This window comes from Balaenoptera acutorostrata, chromosome 15, assembly GCF_949987535.1.
Source record: "Balaenoptera acutorostrata chromosome 15, mBalAcu1.1, whole genome shotgun sequence".
NCBI lineage: Eukaryota > Metazoa > Chordata > Mammalia > Artiodactyla > Balaenopteridae > Balaenoptera > Balaenoptera acutorostrata.
Window position 1 is genome coordinate 28,387,488 of NC_080078.1, and position 19,560 is coordinate 28,407,047.

Consider the following 19,560-nt stretch of genomic DNA (forward strand, 5'->3'; position numbering starts at 1 on the left):
GGGGAGGGTTTCCCTGGTGGCACAGTGGTTAAGAATCCGCCTGCCAATGCAGGCGACACGGGTTCAAGCCCTGGTCCAGGAAGATCCCACATGCCGCGGAGCAACTAAGCCCATGCGCCACAACTACTGAGCCTGCGCTCTAGAGCCCGCGAGCCACAACTACTGAAGCCCGCGCACCGCAACTACTGAAGCCTGCACGCCTAGAGCCCGTGCTCCGCAACAAGAGAAGCCACTGCAATGAGAAGCCCAACGCAGCCAAATAAATAAATAAATAATAAAATTAAAAAAAAAAGCAACAGGGGACACAGTGGGGCTTTTGTACCCAGGAAGGCCCTACAGTGTCTTGCTTGGTTGCAATCTCCCCTTTTCTTTGATAGTCCTCAATCCTGAGAGGAACAGGGGCCAGACAAGAAAGAGAATAAAATTTGGCATAGTGAGATTACTTATAATTCAGTAAGGGAACTCAGTTTTAGGGGGACTTGCTTTGAAATGGAATGATGGTGACGATGATTAGGAAACTGGAGATGCCTCAGAAATGTGACAGAGATCACACCTGGTGGCTCGGAGGACTTTCCTGTCGAGTCCTCCAAGGACAGGGCCGGGTCCTTTGGACCGTAAGGTACGATTCCCAGATAAAATACAGGTCCCCACTTAAATTATTTCAGATAAACAACAAAAATTTTAGCACAAGCATCTCCCAAATTGCATAGCACATACTTATCATTCATTGCTTATCTGAAATTCCAATTTAACTAGGCGTCCTGTATTCTTATTTGTTAAACCTGCAGACCCCACTTTTAGGGAAGGGCTGCCCCCCCCACCAAACCTTGAGTCTAAAGGCACTCACTCTGCTCACGCAGGCGCCAGGCAAGTTGGCTCCCTCGCCAGGAGCCCCAGTCGATCCCAGAGGGGCCGCTCACGCTTCGGCCCCGTTCAGGCAGCACTAGTGGCGCCCCGAGCGACCGAGCCCCGCGCGCCCGCCGTCCCCGCCCCGCCCCGAGCAGAGGGCGCAGCTCCCAGCCGGGCAACCCCCAAACGGCAGTTGGGCTGTGAGGAGTCGCGTCGCTCCCTCCCACGCAGTGGACTCCTTCGAGGCCAAAAACTTGCTTGCCATGTCGGCTGCGGAGGCGGGAGGTGTTTTCCGCAGAGCTCGGGGTAGGACCCTGGACGCGTTTTCCTCAGGTACTGCCCGCCCTTCGCCTGGGAAGGGGATGGTTTCAGGGCTGCGGAACCTTCGGCGGGGAGAACGTTCGGTCGGGATGTGCGCCTCCAGCCGGACCCCAGCGGGGGCTGCACCCCGGGACAGCAATAGAAGCCGCACCTCCCGCACCTGGGGCTTCCAGGGGCGCTTTTGAAAGAAGAGTGTCTGGGCAAGAGGTCTGGTGGTGGAGCCTCGTTGGCCTTGACCAAGGTTCCCTGAGAGAAGATAGAGTGAGGCAGCAAAGCATAGTTAATAACGTGGGCTCTGCAGTTAGACTTGGTTTCCAAGCCCTGCCTTGGACACGTTGCTCAGCGAGTATTGGCCTCAGTTTCCTCATCTGTAAAAGGGGAATAATCGCAGCGAGGTTGTGTGTGGCACAGGATAAGAGCTGGGTGCACGTGAGATGCGATTATTTTTATTATGGTCATTCACCACGATGTAGTTTATACTCCATAATCATGGTTACCTTCTATAATATGAGCCATCCACCAAAATGTTAGCAGTGCCCATCAGAACTGGAGAGGGGAGGCAGAAGAGCCGTGTAGGGTTAAGTGCTTGGATTTTGGATTTAGATAATCTGCCTCGCTGTGAAAATGGGTTTGTTAATACTTACCGCATAGGGGAGGGTTAGCAGATTAAAAGGATTTCTGTAAGCAAGTGCCTGACAGGCTAGGTGCTAAGTGAATGTTAGCCCTAGAGCTATAAAAGGGACCATTGCTCCCCGTTTTATTGGTCCTCCCTGCGTCTTTTGCTGCGTGGTCAAATTCCAGCTTCTGTCACCCCGGGGCAGTCACCCCAGACACCCTGCGTGATCTGGCTTGTACTCACCTTTCTTGCTTCATGCTCACCATTCTTCCCCTTGCCCAGTTCTCCTGCTTCACTGGTTTTCTTAACTCCAGTTTTAAAGGTCCAACTCCTTTATTTCCGTAGGGCTTTTGTGCTTGCTGTTTGCTCGCCTAGCTAATAGCACTTTCTCAACCTTCACACTTTAAAGTTCAGTCACTTCCTCAGACAAATTTTCCCTGGCTACCCTTACTAAAGTGGGTTTCTCCTGTAACTCTGTTCTAAAGCCTTATTCTTTTCTTTCTTTGCAGCTGTTGGTGGGGGTGGCAAGGTTCTGGAAGAGCATGTGGAACCAGAAATCTAGCTGAGGTGGATTTTAGAAAATACAGTCTGTTGTGGTGACCATTCTCTAAATATTTTAATATGCCTTTTTCAACCTGTTTTCAAACCCAAGCTTGTGTGCCCCATGCACAGTGAGGCCAAACAAACAAAATATCAGAGTTTGGAACAGAGAAAGGTTTATTGCAGGGCTAAGCTAGGAGAACAGGTAACTCGTACTCAAAAGACCCGAGCTCTCCCTGTAGTTTTCAGGGGAGAGGTTTTTGTTTTTGCCACGCTACGTGGCTTGTGGGATCTTAGTTCCCCGACCAGGGATTGAACCCGGGCCCTGACAGTGAAAGCACAGGGTCCTAACCACTGGACCGCCAGGGAATTCCCCAATGGAGAAGCAGGGAAGAGTTTTTAAAGGCAACATTTGGGGTGACAGCTGCAGGGTGAATGACTTTCTTCTGATTGGTTGCTGGTGAGGTGACAGGATGGTGGTCCAGGAATCTCAAGCATCAGCCTTCTGGTTCTGACCAATCTGGGGTCTCCGCAGGTACTTACCATCCTTCACCTGGGTGGGGGCCTGCAGAACTTGAAGACTGTATCAGATTGTTATGCACATCTCTTGAGGGAACTAAGACTAAGGAACCAAGACTCTTTTTTTTTTAAGCATCTTTATTGGCGTATAATTGCTTTACAGTGGTGTGTTAGTTTCTGCTTTATAACAAAGTGAATCAGCTATACATATACGTATATCCCCATATCTCCTCCCTCTAGCGTCTCCCTCCCACCCTCCCTATCCCACCCCTCTAGGTGGTCACAAAGCACCGAGCTGATCTCCCTGTGCTATGCAGCTGCTTCCCACTAGCTATCTATTTTACATTTGGCAGTGTATATGTGTCCATGCCACTCTCCTACTTCGTCCCAGCTTACCCTTCCCCCTCCCCATGTCCTCAAGTCCATTCTCTACGTCTGCGTCTTTATTGCTGTCCTTCCCCTAGGTTCTTCAGAACCAATTTTTTTTTTTTAAGATTCCATATATATATGTGTTAACATACGGTATTTGTTTTTCTCTTTCTGAGTTATTTCACTCTGTATGACAGACTCTAACTCCATCCACCTCACTACAAATAACTCAATTTCGTTTCTTTTTATGGCTGAGTAATATTCCATTGTATATATGTGCCACATCTTCTTTATCCATTCATCTGTCGATGGACACTTAGGTTGCTTCCATGTCCTGGCTATTGTAATTAGAGCTGCAATGAACATTGTGGTACATGACTCTTTTTGAATTATGGTTTTCTCAGGGTATATGCCCAGTAGTGGGATTGCTGGGGTGTATGGTAGTTCTATTTTTAGTTTTTTAAGGAACCTCCATACTGTTCTCCATAGTGGCTGTATCAATTTACATTCCCACCAACAGTGCAAGAGGGTTCCCTTTTCTCCACACCCTCTCCAGCAATTATTATTTGCAGATTTTTTGATGATGGCCATTCTGACTGGTGTGAGGTGATACCTCATTGTAGTTTTGATTTGCATTTCTCTAATGATTAGTGATGTTAAGCATCCTTTCATGTCTTTGTTGGCAATCTGTATATCTTCTTTGGAGAAATGTCTATTTAAGTCTTCTGCCCATTTTTGGATTGGGTTGTTTGTTTTTTTGATATTGAGCTACATGAGCTGCTTGTAAATTTTGGAGATTAATCCTTTGTCAGTTGCTTCATTTGCAAATATTTTCTCCCATTCTGAGGGCTGTATTTTCGTCTTGTTTATGGTTTCCTTTGCTGTGCAAAGCTTTTAAGTTTCATTAGGTCCCATTTGTTTATTTTTGTTTTAATTTCCATTTCTCTAGGAGGTGGGTCAAAAAGGATCTTGCTGTGATTTATGTCATAAGAGTGTTCTGCCTATGTTTTCCTCTAAGAGTTTTATAGTGTCTGGCCTTACATTTAGGTCTTTAATCCATTTTGAGTTTATTTTTGTGTGGTGTTAGGGAGTGTTCTAATTTCATTCTTTTACATGTAGCTGTCCAGTTAGGAACTAAGACTTTTTTATCGCTGAACTATTGTTTCTTGACTGCTTTTCCTTTGTTTCTGCATTTCCTCACTTCCCTAATTAGTAACTCCTTGAATCTGCCCTTTGGAACTCAGGGAAGGTCTAGGATACTTTTTTCTTGTTTGCCTTTTTCTGCAAACAAGAAATGGGAGACATGGAAGGGCTTTTGTGCCCTGGCGGGCCCCACAGGGTCCCATTCAGTTTCAAACCAATATGAGGTTTTGGGGATTTATCCATATTGGTGTAAGTAGCTCTAGTCTGCTCATTTTCCTGCTGGGCAGTATGCCATTGTATCAGCATATATTGATACATTCTGTTGCTGGATATGCTGAGGATCTTCTTGCCTTTCCAAATCCACTCTCTCCCTGCTCCGCCATGCCCCAGGAGGTTGACCTCTTTGGGCTTCATCCGGGGGACTCCTTGCCCTCTGGCCTGCTGTTGGGTTCAGCCAGTGGGGAGTCCTGACTGGAGATTAGAGGGTGGGAAAAACAATTGTCAGGGTGTTTATTCCCCTGGTTTAGTCCCTGTGGGGTGGCCTCAGCCTGACTGTATTCCTTACCTGAAATTCACTGCTTCTTTCAAGGTAGGCTTTCTGCTGGAACTCTCTTTTCAGATATGGGTAACCACTTTCTCCCTCCTTTCAGATGTAGTTCTGCTTTTCTGTGTTGGACTACTAAACTGTCCTTTGATATTTTTCGATACTCAACTCATCCCAAGTAATCCCTTTTTAAACGCTCCTTTAATTATCCTGATTTGAGTATGCCAGCTGTTTCCTGCTAAGATCCTGATATGATGGACATTCAGTTATTCCTGTTTTTCACTCTTGGTAACGGTGCTGTTATGAACATTCTGGTACAAGCGTTCTTGTGGATACAGGGAAAAATTGCTCCAGCGCATATACCCAGAGGAGCGAAATTCTGAGTTGTAGGGTATGATCTTTTCCAGCTTTCCTAGATCTTGTCAAATCGCCTTCCAGAATGTTTGCACCAACTTATTCTCCCACTAGCAGGGTATGAGAGTTCCTTGTGACTCTGCACTATCTCTTTTCAGTTCAGAAAGTATTTATTGTGTTCCTATTGCATTCTCTAGTATCTTGTGATGAGTAAAAAAAAGTCAAGGGGAAGGCAAGGGCTCATAATCTAAGCACAGAGCTGTAGCACAAAAAATAATTCTTGGCAACTGGCGGGCTCTGTAGGCCACTGCAGTGGAAATCGGGATTTTTTTTTTTTTAAAGCTTTTTTTTTTCTTAATTAATTTATTTTATTTTATTTATTTTTGGCTGTGTTGGGTCTTAGTTGCTGTGCGTGGGCTTTCTCTAGTTGCGGCGAGCAGGGTCTACTCTTTGTTGCGGTGCAGGGGTTCTCATTGCGGTGGCTTCTCTCGTTGCGGAGCACAGGCCCTAGGCACGCGGGCTTCAGTAGTTGTGGCTCGCGGGCTCTAGAGCGCAGGCTCAGTAGCTGTGGCTCACGGGCTTCGTTGCTCCGCGGCATGTGGGATCTTCCCAGACCAGGGCTCGAACCTGTGTCCCCTGCATTGGCAGGCGGATTCTTAACCACTGCACCACCATGGAAGCCTGGGAATCGGGATTTTACACATTGGTCCTGGGTGATGGTGAGACTGTTAATTGAAGTCAGGGAGTAAGGAGTAGGGCCAGGTTTGATGGGATTAATTTGGGAAGCGGTGGCTCTGAGGTGCGGTCAGGAAATCTGAGACAACTTGCAGGGTGCGGTGCACAGCTGGGGATGGAGGTGTGGATGCCATCCACAGAGAGGCGAGTAGATGACATCGCTGTAGGAGTCGGTGGCATTCCTGAGGGGCAAGGTGTGGAGTAGTGGACGGGCTGTGTGTGTGTGTAACCTTAGGGTGTGCCGTTGTTTAGGGGGTCAGAAGAAGGAAAAGACACACTGAAGGTCTCAGAGCAGGAAGCAACCAGAAAGTTTGGAAGATAAATCCAGGAGCCGGCCTTGGTACCAAAGTTGGGGAGGAGGGCTTAAGGCTGGGTGGTCCACGGGCTCAGATGCTGCAGACATCTAGGTGAGTGTTAGCTGAGCAGAGGATGGCAGGTTTGATTGTTATGTCACCTTCAGGACAGTCTCAGTGCAGTTGTAGGGGGAAGCCTGGTGCATGGCTTTTGAGGAGTGGTGGAGATTGAGGATGCGCAGTCAGCAAAGGCAGGATTCCGTTTGGAGCCGTTTGGTGATCCAGGGTAGACATAGGGTAATAGCAGTTTGAAGGAGGAGCAATGCTGAAGGAGGGCTGAAGGGCTTGCAGTAGTAATAATGGTGGTAAGAACAACAGGAGCATCTAACGTTTATCAGGTGTTTACGGCGTGCCAGGCGCTATACTCTGTGCTGTATGTGGATTATCTCATGTAATCCTCAAGGTAGTCCTGTGAGCTAGCTATTAGGGTTATCCTCTTTTTACAGTGGGAGAAAATCGATCTCAGGAAGGCTAGGCAACTTGCCCAAGGTCACATGATTGGTCTGAGATGGATCTGGGGTTGAAAAATGCAAAAGGCAGGATAATTGTTGGAGAGCAATATCTGAGGAGATGGGAAAAGATGGCATTGAGGGCTCAGAAGAGGGGTTGGCCCTGGGAACAAATGTCTTCTTCGACCATCTCTCCCTCCTTCTATCTATTTGTTTTTCTGTCTATCCATCTATCTGCCAGACCATCCATCCACCAGTCTGTCCATCATATGTCCATCTTTTCATCTGTCTGTCCATCCATTTGTCTGTTGGTTCATCCATTTGCCCACTCATCAAATGTACTAAGCACCTCCCTTGTCCCAGGCATTGTGCTAGATCCCAGAGTGCAGTGATGAGTGAAAACCAGATGTGATTCCTCACCTCTGGCATGTAGCTACTTGGAGAGCCCAACATTAACCTGCCAGTCACACAAACCATCGTAAATCCCAGCTGTGGCAAGTGTCAGGGAAGTGAGGAATGTCACTTGTTCAGGAAGTGAGGGGCATCTTAATAAGGCCCTGCAGGGAGGGCTCCCCTGGGGAAGGGGTGTGTCATCTGATTGCTGAAGGATGAGTAGGCGGTACCTGGGCTCTGAAGGGAGGGGGAGGACCATTGTAGACCACAGGTGGAGCGAGTGTGAAAGTCTGACATGGTGGGACAGGAAAGGGAAGGGTGAGGGGAGAAAGAAGCCCCTGAGTCTGGAGCTGGGTGGTACAGGATGAGACTGGAGCATGGGGACGGGGGTCATTGGGGAGGTTTTGTCTTTAAGCTGCATGTGTGGACACAAGGACACATGATCTGATTTCCATTTTGGAAAGAATGGTCTGGCTGCAGCAGTAACAACAGAAGAGTCTCTGCTTGCGAGGAACTTGGGGTGCAATCTGATTGGAAGCTGGAGCTCAGCGAGTCGTCTTGAAGCAGCATTTCCAAGGCACACATTGTTCACTTTGAATTTGTTGACTTCCAGCAGCTGGAAGGGCGTGTGGTGGTGGGGGGGGGCTTTTGGTGGAGGTGATGGGGGCGCTGAGGTGTGAAGCTTCCTAGCCCACTGGAGCTGCCCCAGGGCTGCCGTGGGACCAGAGAGCAAGAGAGGTGCTCACCTGGAAAAGAGTGGGGTGCGGAGGGGGTGGAGAGAGACTGAGAAGATAGATTGAGATAGGAGGAGGGAAGATGACCCTGGACTTCTAGGAGTGGGGCCTGCACTTGGTCTCCTCTGTGGGTTGAGCAGCCCCAGTGGGCATGCCCAGTATGCGTCATACAGCTCAGGGCTTCTAGAGGCCCGGCCTTGGAGGGTCAGGCTCAGAACCCTTCACTAGAAGTTGAGCACATAGTCTCCCCCTGAGCTGCCTCTACTGCTGTCACTGACTTCCCTGGGTCCTAGTTCCCTGTTAGTGTTGCTGGTGACTTTGAGTGATCCTCTTGGAGGGTCCATTGCCAGTTCAGGCTCTGTGGGCAGGTGGTAAGCTGGTAGAGTTGCCCCAAGGGCAGGTTTGGAAGAGAAAGGAAAGGAACTGGCTTTTTCTGTCTCTTGCCAAAATACTCATTGCCTCTCAAAGAGGTTTTGGTGAACTCAAGCAACTGTGCCTCAAGTCACAACCCTGATAACCCTCACACTCCCTCCCGGAAGCCCCCTCCAGAATTAAACAGTTTGTTTCTCAAGTGAAGCTTGTCAGGTAAATGAAAGAGTGCTGTCTTACCCAGCTCAGGCTGCTAAAACAAACCACCATAGGCTGGATGGCTTAAAAACAACAGAAATACATTGCTCACATTCTGGAGGCTGGAAGTCCAAGGTCAAGGAACCTGCAGATTCAGTGTCTGGTGAGAACCCTCTTCCTGGTTCATAGATGGCTGTCTTTTTTTTTTTTTCTTTTTTTTAAGACTTTATTTTTTAGATCAGTTTTAGGTTCATAGCAAAATTGAGAGGAAGGTACAGAGAGTTCTCGTACATACCCTGTCCCCACACGTGCACAGCCTGCCCGTCATCAGCATCCCCCGCCAGAGTGGTATGTTTGTTACAACTGAACATACAGTGACACAACATAATCACCCAAAGTCCACAGCTTACCTTACAGTTCACTCTTAGAGTTGTACATCTTATGTACAATGTACACGTACTGTATAATAACATGTAACCATCATTATAGTAGATGGCTGTCTTCTTGCTGTGTCCTCACGTGGAGGAAATCGGGAGTGAGCGCTCTAGGGTCTCTTTCATAAGGGCAATAATCCCAGTGCTAAGCCCTCAGGATTTAATCACCTCCAAAGTCCCCATCTCCAAATATCATCACATTTGGGGTTAGATTTCAGTGTAAGAATTTTGGGGGGACACAAACAGTGCATGGCAAGCACTTTAAGACCATTTCCCCCTGATAGTTTTTGAGTAACAGTATTCCCATGCACTTCTTCCAGGAGTGTTGTGTGTGAAGCCTGGCTTCAGTCATCCGTTTCCTGTTAACACAACCTGCTAGGCTCTGTCAACAGATGTTTATAGAAAGTAAGCTGTACGTGTCTCACCTGAGAAGGCTCACAATCCTCAGACGTGTTCAAATATTCATTTTAATTAGGCAAATTAATAATTATATTTCCTTGACATGTATCCTAATTAAGACTACTTTCTCCTAACAAATAATGGTCTTTCTGAAAAGTTTACAACATCTGTTTTGAAGAAATTCTCAAAGGGAGAAATATCAAGATAAAATGTGTTTTCAAAATTACCTATATTTAATTGTTTTCAGGTCCTAATCAGTTTTTCCAGTTCATTTTACCACTGGAATATTTTCCCCCTTAGAGAACAGGGATCTTCAGTGGTTTACCTAAAATGATGATTTCCCTGGACATTTTAAACCTCTACAGCTGCTTCAGAGGAGCCAACTGTATTTACTAATTCTGAATGTTTCTTGGTCCCTTCTGGAAACCCTCTCGCAGAGAATAAGTGAAATCTCTAAAGAATAATGTACTTCATCCCTTCCAGGTCTCACCTAAGAACCTCTCTAGAAACAGTAGACCTGGAAATGTTTGTTCACGTCTGAAGAGGGTTGAAAATATTGTGGTGTAAAAAATTCTAACTTATCAATGAAGAAAATGAAATGAATGCTTTTAATTAATTTTTAAAAATTAATTATTTATTTTTGGCTGCATTGGGTCTTCGTTGCTGCGTGTGGGCTTTCTCTAGTTGCGGTGAGCGGGGGCTACTCTTCATTGCGGTGCATGGGCTTCTCATTGTGGTGGCTTCTCTTTGTTGCGGAGCATGGGCCCTAGGCGCACGGGCTTCAGTAGTTGTGGCGCATGGGCTTAGTTGCTCCGCAGCATGTGGGATCTTCCCAGACCAGGGATCAAACCCTTGTCCGCTGCATTGGCAGGCGGATTCTTAACCACTGCGCCGCCAGGGAAGTCCCTGTAAGGTCTTAAGGAATGGGACCCGCGGTCTTGCCCACTAGTTGAATGTCTGGTGACTAAAATGACACCCATCCTCAGAACAAACTTGCTGAATGAGAGGAAGAGGCAGAGCTGCATCTGCTTGCCGGGGAGGGGGAAGTGGCGTGTGAGCTGGGCCCGAAAGGATAGACAGCATCTCAGCAGGAGGAGCTGGTACAATGGAGAGCACCCCCTGGAGGAAGGGGCGGGAAAGCATGGGGCGTGTTTGAGGAGCAGATAAGGGTCCACGTGGAGGGATCCTGTGGTATGTCTTGTGCAGGGTTCTTCAGTCTCGCTGTTGACATGGGCTGGATTCTTTTGTGGGGCTGCCCTGTGTAATGTGGGATGTTTAGCACCATCCCGGCTTTTGTCCACTGGACGCCAGAAGCACCATCCCCCTCCCAGCGTGATATCCAGAAATGTCTCCAGACATCAGATGTGCCCTGGGGATCAAAATCATCCCCGGTTTAGAGCCACTGGTCTAGTGGGAACAGTAATCGGTACAGTTGGAAAAATTTCAGGCTGTGTTTTAGCACCAGGTGCGGGAATGAGCGAGGATCCACTGACATCTTCATTTAGCCCTTCACCAGATGTTTACTGAATGCCTCCCACCTGCCAGGGACCAAATGATACCATGCTGACAGAATACTGGAAAGGGAAAGCAAATGTGGGCCTTTCCTTGTGGAGATTAGAAGGTAGTGGCCCTTCAGCGAGGGATTTTGATGATCAGGGTAAGCACTTTATAAAGAGTCACGATGGCAGTGACTGGCTGAGACGGATCAGAGCAGGGAGTCCTGCATGGAGCTGTCTTGGTAGCTCCATGTGGGAATGGTGGACGCCTGACCCAAGACAGTGACGCTGTCCGTTAATGCTGAGTTAATTCTCTGACTTTATAGTCCAGTGGAGAAATGTGGCCTCTCTAGTCCCAATTTATGTATTATTTTGAGTCAGATTAGTTAACAGGAGTCAAAACATTGAATTCTTAAATATTCTTACAATGTAGTGATGTATTGTAGCTCTCACACTTCTTAACCACTATCTTGTGATTTTAACTCTGTCTTCCAAAAGTCAAACTAGATTTAGAAAATGAGACTCTTATTTATAAAAAGTAAATTAAGAAAGCTGTTTGTCATTGTATTCCACCTTGAATTATTTGGGGTTGCCTATAAAGTGGCAGGTTTAGCACATCATGAAAATATAAATTATTAGAGTATTAGGTATTAATTAGTGACATGGCTGACTCCCGTAGGCCTTTTCCTAGTTGGGTGATGGAAGTAGTGATTCATTTGCTTTTGGGGGGTGCGTTCATTATAGTTAGTCATTGATTAACTGGTAAGAATGAAAGGATCAATGCGATTTCTAATTCTTGGTGTATATTAAAAAGTCAACTTTCATTAACAATTGACAAATGTGCCCAAAAGGTATTATAAAAATGAGTGAGAGGAAATATATTGGCAGAGACAAATTCAAGAAATCATTTAGTTCGTGATATTAAAGGTGCAAACTGTGAAGAACAATTGCAGTTTGAATATCTGTTTTTCAGGTAAGATATTGGCACATAAACAGAATCTCATAGGAAGGCTTAATGGTAAAGAATCATGTGAATTTTAAAAGGTTTCTAAGATTCTTTTCTGTATACAGTTGCTTTGTACTCAGTAATGCTTAAAGGAGACTCACAGGCCTTTCCTGACCATGATTTAATACCACCCAAAATCCAATGTCCTTTTTTTCCCTCCATTTTGAAAGATTGTTTCTATGACAGTCTCTATCCATTAGCTGAAAATTGGAAGTGGCCAAATCTTGTTACTCTGTATACGACGGATGAGTCAGATTTCTTTCTAAGGCCCATTTTTTCTTTAAAAAGTATTTTTCAATTAATCTTAAAATTTGATTTAGGCTATGGTAACATACTAAATTATGGCCTTTTATTTTGGTAGCTTGGAGCTTGTTTTCTTCCAGCTTGTCATTGAGCAGACCTTGGCGCTCCTAGCCGGATGAGTCTTCTCTTTAATCTCACTTGTGTGATCACCTGCCCTGAAGTCAGGGCTCTGGGTGTAATTGGCTTGGTTCTGCCCCTCACGCCTTGTTAGTCTTGATCAAGTTATTTACCCTTAACCTTGTGAGTCTCCTCTTCTGTACCCCTAAGCAAAATGGAAGGGTTACCGTGGATAAGGGCTTCTCATCCCAGATGTCTTCAGGGGCCAGGTGTGGACCACAGTGAATTCCAGAGCATTCATGCCAGTAAAGGGGCAGTTACTGCTCAGTCCCAGCCAATCGTTGGCACACTCCATTTGGGCCTGGTGTGGCCAGATTTTCCATGAGAATCCAGAAAGCCAGTTGTATATGTGAAACTCATGCATTTAAATTGTTGGCAACAAATTCAAAATTTTATAAGCACTGCGTGTGCCAAACAGAATACACCTGCTAATCAGATCGCATCGAGAGACCTGAAGTTTGTAGTGTCTTGAGGAGACCACCAGTTAGCGTCCCACGGAAAGTAGATGTCCTGGGCCCTTGGCTGTTGGCAGGGTCTGTGAGCATCACAGCTTCCTGGGGAAAGGCTCTGAGCCTGTCAGCATTATCTTTGTGTACTGTCTTCGTATTCACCAAGACGTGCCATTTAAAGGAAACTTTTTGGAGACAAAAAATGTCTTTATGGAGGTGGGCAACTTGCAGGCAGCCTAGGGAACATTCCGTCTTCTTCATGGCTCTCTCCTCTCCAGGCCAGCCCGGCAGCACTGAGATGCTGAACAGTAGAGGCTGCTGCTCATAAACTGTGTAACCTTGAACTTGAGCCATGACTAAGATCCCTAGCCAGGCCTCAGTATTCCCTCCTTGGTTAAATGAGAGTGTTGGTTAAAGTAACTCTGAGAATCCCTCCAGCACAATTTCCAGTTCTTTAGGGGGAAACGGTGGGCTTGTATAAGGTGAGCCTTCAGCCTTCATGGGATGGGCTGCAACAAATGAGCTCACTCAGCTCAGTACAGGAGGGTCACATTAAACTTGTGGTTACCTGAGATTAGTTAATTATGTTAGTTAATATTATCATCTGTGGCAGACAGGACCTGCCTCCCTGCATGAGCCCCTGCTTTTGAGCGTGGGCTGGCCTAGCGACTTGGTTGTGACGAATTGAACCTGGTAAAAGTGATGGGCAGTCACTTCTATTATCATGTTACATAAGATCGTAACTTCCATTTACTAGCAAACCCTCTTTCTTGCCACCTCTGATGAATAAGTTTCCACGTTATGAACTGCCATGTTGGAGAGGCCCACGTGTCAAGAAACAGGTGGCCTCTGGTTGACAGCCAGGAAGGAACAGGTGCCCTCAGTCCCCCAGTCCACAACCACCTAAGTGAGCTGGGAAGCACATCCTGCCTGACCCGAGTCTTCAGATGAGACTCCAGCCGCAGCCGACACTGTGATTGCAGCTTGTGAGAGATGTTGAGCAGAAGATCCAGCTAAGCTGTGCCCAGATTCCTGACCAACAGAAAGTGTGAGATAAATAATGTGTCTTGTTTCAAGGTGCTGCATTTGTGGTGATTTGTTACATAGCAGTAGATGGCTAATACACCATCTCTTTGAATTTGTTTAAAAAATTACATTCGCTGTAGACATTCTTATTCATAGCAGATTTAAGTGTTATAGTTAAATGAATGTATGCATTATTGTGTCTTAACACTAAGAACCGTATAGGCATTATCCAGAGGTTTGTGTCAAATGTTTCGAAAGATTACAGTCTTGTTTTAGCACCATCAGGGTCAGAAATGAGATCTTAATTTAATCAACTCACTTTATCCTTTAATCCATTCATTCTAAAGTACTTAGTTTATCTCAAAAATTTGACCTTGGTCTTATCATAGTTGTCAGTTAGGGTCCCTGACTGCATTCTTGTATCAAATTTGGGCAAAAAAAAATTACCTCTCTGTTGTGCTTTTGAAAACACACATTTGTGTATGCTGCACACACACAGTTGCTAGCAGGTGCTTTCACTGTATGTCATGATGTCATGTGAAAATCTAAAGTGTTAGAACTCACTGATTAGTAATGAATTCCCTGATTAAGTTCTTACCTGGAATCTTGGAATTCTTACCAAGAAAATTGAATTGGTTTTGAAAGGTGATTTAAAGGCAGTTGATTAGACAGTAATGGATAAGACCAAGAAATGTTTAGGACCAAATACCTGAGCTGGACATAGGCAGGATGTCAGAATGAATAGGAAAATATGCAAAACAAAACCAAAATGAAACAAAAAACACAGCCACTAACAACAACAAAACCCCTCCAAGACATTGTTTCAATTTAGGGAAACAATCGCTTTACATCTGTTTGATATAAAACACATTTAAACAGGTCCTTGATTAAGTTGCATGCCAGTGCTTCTCACACTTGGATTTGCATAAAATCACCTGGGAATTTGTTGAAGTGCAGATTCTGACTCGGTAGGTCTGGGGTGGGCTTCCTAAGCTCGCAGGTGATGGTGATGTTGCTGGTCCGTGGCCACAGCTTGAGGACTGAGGTGGAGGCCTAGCCCAGCCCCCTGTGCCCAAGTACAGCCTGCATAATTGCTGCTCTCTCGTCATCCTCACCTTCTCCCTCAGCCTCCATTTCCAGGTACTTCTGCTCCTTAATTTGGGTTGTCAGTCGTTTACCAGGCTGTCTCACCTTTAGGCTCTTTGACTAGGAAAATTAAAAACAAAACAAAACAACAAGCGATAAACCACTGGACCCTTAAGTGGTTTTTAAATGCCCTGATTGTGTATCAGGTTGCTTTAGGGATGGTCCTCACCATATCCAGACTTCCACAGTTAGAGCTGCCAGAACAGTGCTTTCTGGAGTCTAAAGAGAGAAGCTGGGGCCAGACACTTGCTCTGCCCCGGAAGGGAGGCATCATCGTAAGCATTCCCAGGCCCTTGTGGGTGTCAGTCAGCTAATACCTATGCCCTGCCCTTGGGGTAATTCTGGACTTTGGTGAAATAATTTAATGCAAATGTTGTTAAGAATTCGCTTTCCTAATATAAAAGTCTGCCCTTCTGAGGGGTGGGGGAGGTATAAGTTTACAAAAGATCCCTCCATCTAGTACTAAGTCTTGCAAGCCTCAAATATCTTAAATTCAGCCTTGATTAAAATGAAGATGAGGCCAAACACCACAAACTTCTGTAGCAGGAACTTTAAGAGGCTCCAGGTGCTTTTGAGAACGCAGAACCTTGAGTCAACAGGTTGCCTTTATTAGATAGATAAGGTAGATGGAACAGTGACATGGAGCTGTCATTTATTTTAGGTCAAATCTGTTTACTTTGTGCCTTGTCATTATAAAATTGAGATTCTTTCTAAGATTTTACTTAGTAAACCAGTAATAATGAAAGATTTAATACCTCCAAAGACGACTTTTCGAGACTATGACTGTTTGTCATAGGAAACTATAATTGTTAAAACGTTCGCTGTAGAAAACTATAAATTCTGTTTGTTGTAGCAGATTGATTTATGCCCCAACTTTGGGGTGACAATCATCTCCCTGATTAATTTATCCAGTTTAAACAGCTTTGCAAACTGCCTCAGAAACAGGAACATAGCTAAAAGCATTCATCAGGGCAAAATGGTTATTATTAAAGTAAAATAAATGAACAGTGCCAACAATTAACTTTAAAACTCAAATCAGAATCTCAGTTTTTTTCATGACACCAACCTTGAGCTCTTGAAGAAGTTTTGCTGACTCCTTCCTGGCCCTTTATCTTTAAGTCTGATCTGTGTAACAGATTACCTAGAAACTTGGCAGCTTGAGAAAACTAATGTGCATTATCTATCTCCCAGTTCCCGTCAGGAATCTGGGTGCAACCTAGCAGGGTCCTTCTGCTGCAGGGTCTCATGAGGGTTCTGTCAAGGTGTCACCTGGGGTGTGGTCTCATCCAAAAGCTCACCTAGGGCGAATCCTCTTCCAAGTTTACTCACATGCTTGTTGGCAGGATTTGGTTTCTTTCAGGTTGTTGCATGGGGGACCTCTGTTTTTCACGGGCTGCTGGCCAGAGGCCTCCCTCAGTTCCTTGCCATGTTGGCCTTTCCAAGGGGCTACTCATCATGACAGCCTGTTCCCTCCAGGAGAAGGGCTCCGAGAGACAGGGAGGGAGAGCAAGGTGAAAGTCAGGGTCTTTTTTTTAGTCTAATCTCTCTCTTTTTCAAAACCACTGTATTGAGATATGATGACATGAAATGCTGTACATATTTAATGTGTACAACTCAGTGAGTTTGGGGATAAGTATAGACCTGTGAAACCATCACTACCATCAACATCTATCATAAACATCCATCTCCTCCTAAAGTTTCTTCCCGCTCCCTTTATTGTTGTTGTTGTTGTTGTTGTTGTGTGTGTGTGTGTGATAGAACACTTAAGATCTACCTTCTGTGCAAATTTTAAGTGTCCAATATAGTATTGTTAGCTATAGGCACCATCCTGTATAGCGGATCTCCAGAACTTATTTATCTTGCATAATTGAAACTTTGTACCCTTTGATCCTCCCCTCCCCATTTCCCCTACCTCCCCCCCAGCCCCTGGAAACCATCGTTCTACTCTCTGCTTCTATGAGTTTGACTATTTTGGATTCTACATACAAGTTGAGGATCATTCAGTATTTGTCTTTCTGCGACTGGCTTATTGCAGGCAGCTTAATGTCTCCAGGTCTATCCATTTTGTCCCAAATGGCAGGATTTCCTTTTTTTTAAGGCTGAATAATATTCTGTTGTATGTATATACCACTTTTTCTTTATCCATTCATCCATTGAGGAACATTTAGGTTGTTTCCATATCTTGGTCTAGCCAGTCTCTGAAGGCACATCCCGTAACTGTATTCTGCTTATTAGAAGCAGTCCAGCCCACACTCAAGGGGAGGGGATCACACAGGATGTGAGTATCAGGACTCAGGGGTCTTCGGGGGGCATTTTGGAGTCTTTCTGCCACATGTAGTAAGGGCTCAGTGAGTATGAGTCAGATCCGTTGTAGTGCTGGATTGCTGTCCTTGGCAATGAGATGCACACAGCAGGGTTTCATTGCAGTCCTTGTTCAGGAGTTTAGGTAGGTTGTGATTTGACTGAACAGCTGGCATTTTAAGCTGTAGGTCAAGAACTGGCAGGTTAACACACATACATAATTTGTTCTGGAAAGTACGGATAGGTAGTTTTGTTTGTTTACATGCTTGTCTTCTTAAGTTCTGGAAGAGGAATTAAGGAAAGGAGGCCTAAAGCCTGAGATCCATTCTAAGATGATAGTAAGCTAGGCATGGTGGGTGGAAGGGTGGCCGTGGAATTTTAAAAGCTTATGTGCTACATCTAGATCTCAGCTTAAATGACCCCACCTCAGAGAGGCCTTCCTTGTGCATCCAATTTAAATTAACCGTTGCTTTCGCCTTAATCCTCGCAGAGCCCTCAGCACCCTCCGGCTCTATTCTCTGCGAATTTCCTTGTCTGCTGTCTCGCCCCCGTGAGAACTAAGCCCACGAGAGCCGAGACCTCACCTGTCTTGGTCCACTTGCGTGTCGTCAGCACCTCGCACGGGGCCCAGCAAACAGTAGGCTCTCAGTAAATACTGAATAAATGAGTGAAATGAACACAAAGATGTGAAATGACTTCGAGGAGCTTTTGGGAAATTCTAATATCTTCATGACTTCCAAAGGAAATGCCATTCATTCAGCTCACCTGCAAAATATGTTCATTTGTTAAAAAGAAGAAAACAATCTCAAGTTTGTGGGGTAGTTTTGTCCCTGCAGCTGATGGCTGGTGTCCATGAGGCAAGTCACGTCACCTCTCTGGGCTGAGGATAAAATCTGGGCTGATGAGTGCGTGTGTTCAGACTGCTCTGTCCCCAGAACCCACTCAGGCAGAGGAGGCTATGTGTTTTCAACACTGGTCAGCCACCTGTGGTTTTGTTTGAAGAAGGGATTCTGTGGCCAAAGAAAAGTGTGAAACCCACCCACACACTGATGGGCATTCCAGCTCTGTAAATGCAGACACTGCTGGCAGTTTTTTGGGCAGATCAGGGTGGAGACCCGTGGCCCCTGAAGCTTTGGCAGAACCAATAGGAAGAGCAGCCTGATAGTTTACCTTCAGGTGACCTAAGTGCTTTCCAAGGACATAAAGAACTAAAGAATCTCATCCCCCCAGCCCTGCCCTGCAGCCTCACACCTCACCTATGCCCACATCATGCTGCCTTGGAAATGTTAGCATCATTTTTTTCCCCCCACATTAACTAAGATTTCATTTCTGGCCCTGCCTTTCCCACCAGATAGCCGGAGCTTCCGAGCTCCAAGTTTTTCTGTCACGTCCCCTGAAACAGTGCAAATTGTGCCATTAAGCCTAGCGTAAAAGATTTGAAAGCACTTCACCTCGTCGTTTAAACATAATACTTCTGGCTGCTTTCAATTTGGGGTATTTTAAATTCTAATTAAAAAACCGTTGAACATTAATATCCTCTATATAGTGCGCCGTGGTGCCTCTGTGCTCCATTTTGGCCGTCTGGCTTTTAAACAGACAGCTTGGTTGCGTAGCTGTTACGGCCCATGTGGTTTTTCCCTGGCCTTTGGGAATCACCAGGTCCAGGCATAATTAGTATAAATCAAAATCCTCTGGCTGATGACAGGAAAATGGTGTGTTTGAACAGCAGCTTATTAAAATGACCTACTTAATTTAAGAAAAATATTGTATCCACTTGCAGGGTAACCTGGGTGCTTTCCCTGACAGATTTTATAATATTTCTTCCCCCTCTTTTCTTCCTCCCTCCCTCCCTTCCTTCCTTTCATTCTTTCTTTCTTTTTTTTTTAATTAAAGAAAAGGAAAGGGAATGGAAAGGCCCATTCTACTTCATCCAAGGTGCAGACCCACAGTTTGGACTGATGAAGGCCTGGTCCACTGGGGATTGTGACAGCGGCGGTGACGAGTGGGAGCAGGAGATCCGTCTGACTGAGCAAGCCGTCCAGGCTATCAACAAGCTGAACCCCAAGCCCAAGTTCTTTGTTCTGTGCGGGGACCTCGTCCATGCCATGCCCGGTAAGACTTGGGTCGTCATTGTGACCTTGTCTTCTTCCCCCAGCCAGAAAAAAATGATTTGTCTTAAAAGACGACTCTATTCACTAACAGCTCATTCCTTCTCTTCACGATGGTTGCAGTATCATCAAACATCAGAAAATACACGCTCATTTTATTTTTAGAATTTGGCAAGATTAATCACAGTAATTAGGCAGAGCTACAGTTCTGATGGTCTGAGCTTACTATGAAAAATGGAACAGTTTCCTATGTGTCACCTTTCTTCATTTCCAGGGGACAAACTTGAAC

The 19,560-nt window shown here is 45.5% G+C and overlaps 1 protein-coding gene across 4 annotated transcripts in view; it reads left to right on the plus strand.

Annotated features, from left to right (window-relative positions):
- Nucleotides 1-968: 968 nt before the first annotated feature.
- CPPED1 (calcineurin like phosphoesterase domain containing 1) overlaps nt 969-19,560 on the plus strand; it is a 190,744-nt gene continuing 172,152 nt past the window's right edge. For 2 of the 4 annotated variants that reach the window (XM_057528886.1, XM_007188373.2), the window contains exons 1-2: nt 969-1,182; nt 19,057-19,275. In XM_057528886.1, coding sequence (XP_057384869.1) covers nt 1,113-1,182; nt 19,057-19,275 — 289 coding nt within the window. In that variant the 5' untranslated portion in view covers nt 969-1,112. Of the gene's footprint in view, nt 1,183-17,653; nt 18,021-19,056; nt 19,276-19,560 lie in introns of those variants that run through there. The other 2 variants (XM_007188374.3, XM_007188377.2) reach the window with 2 other exon arrangements.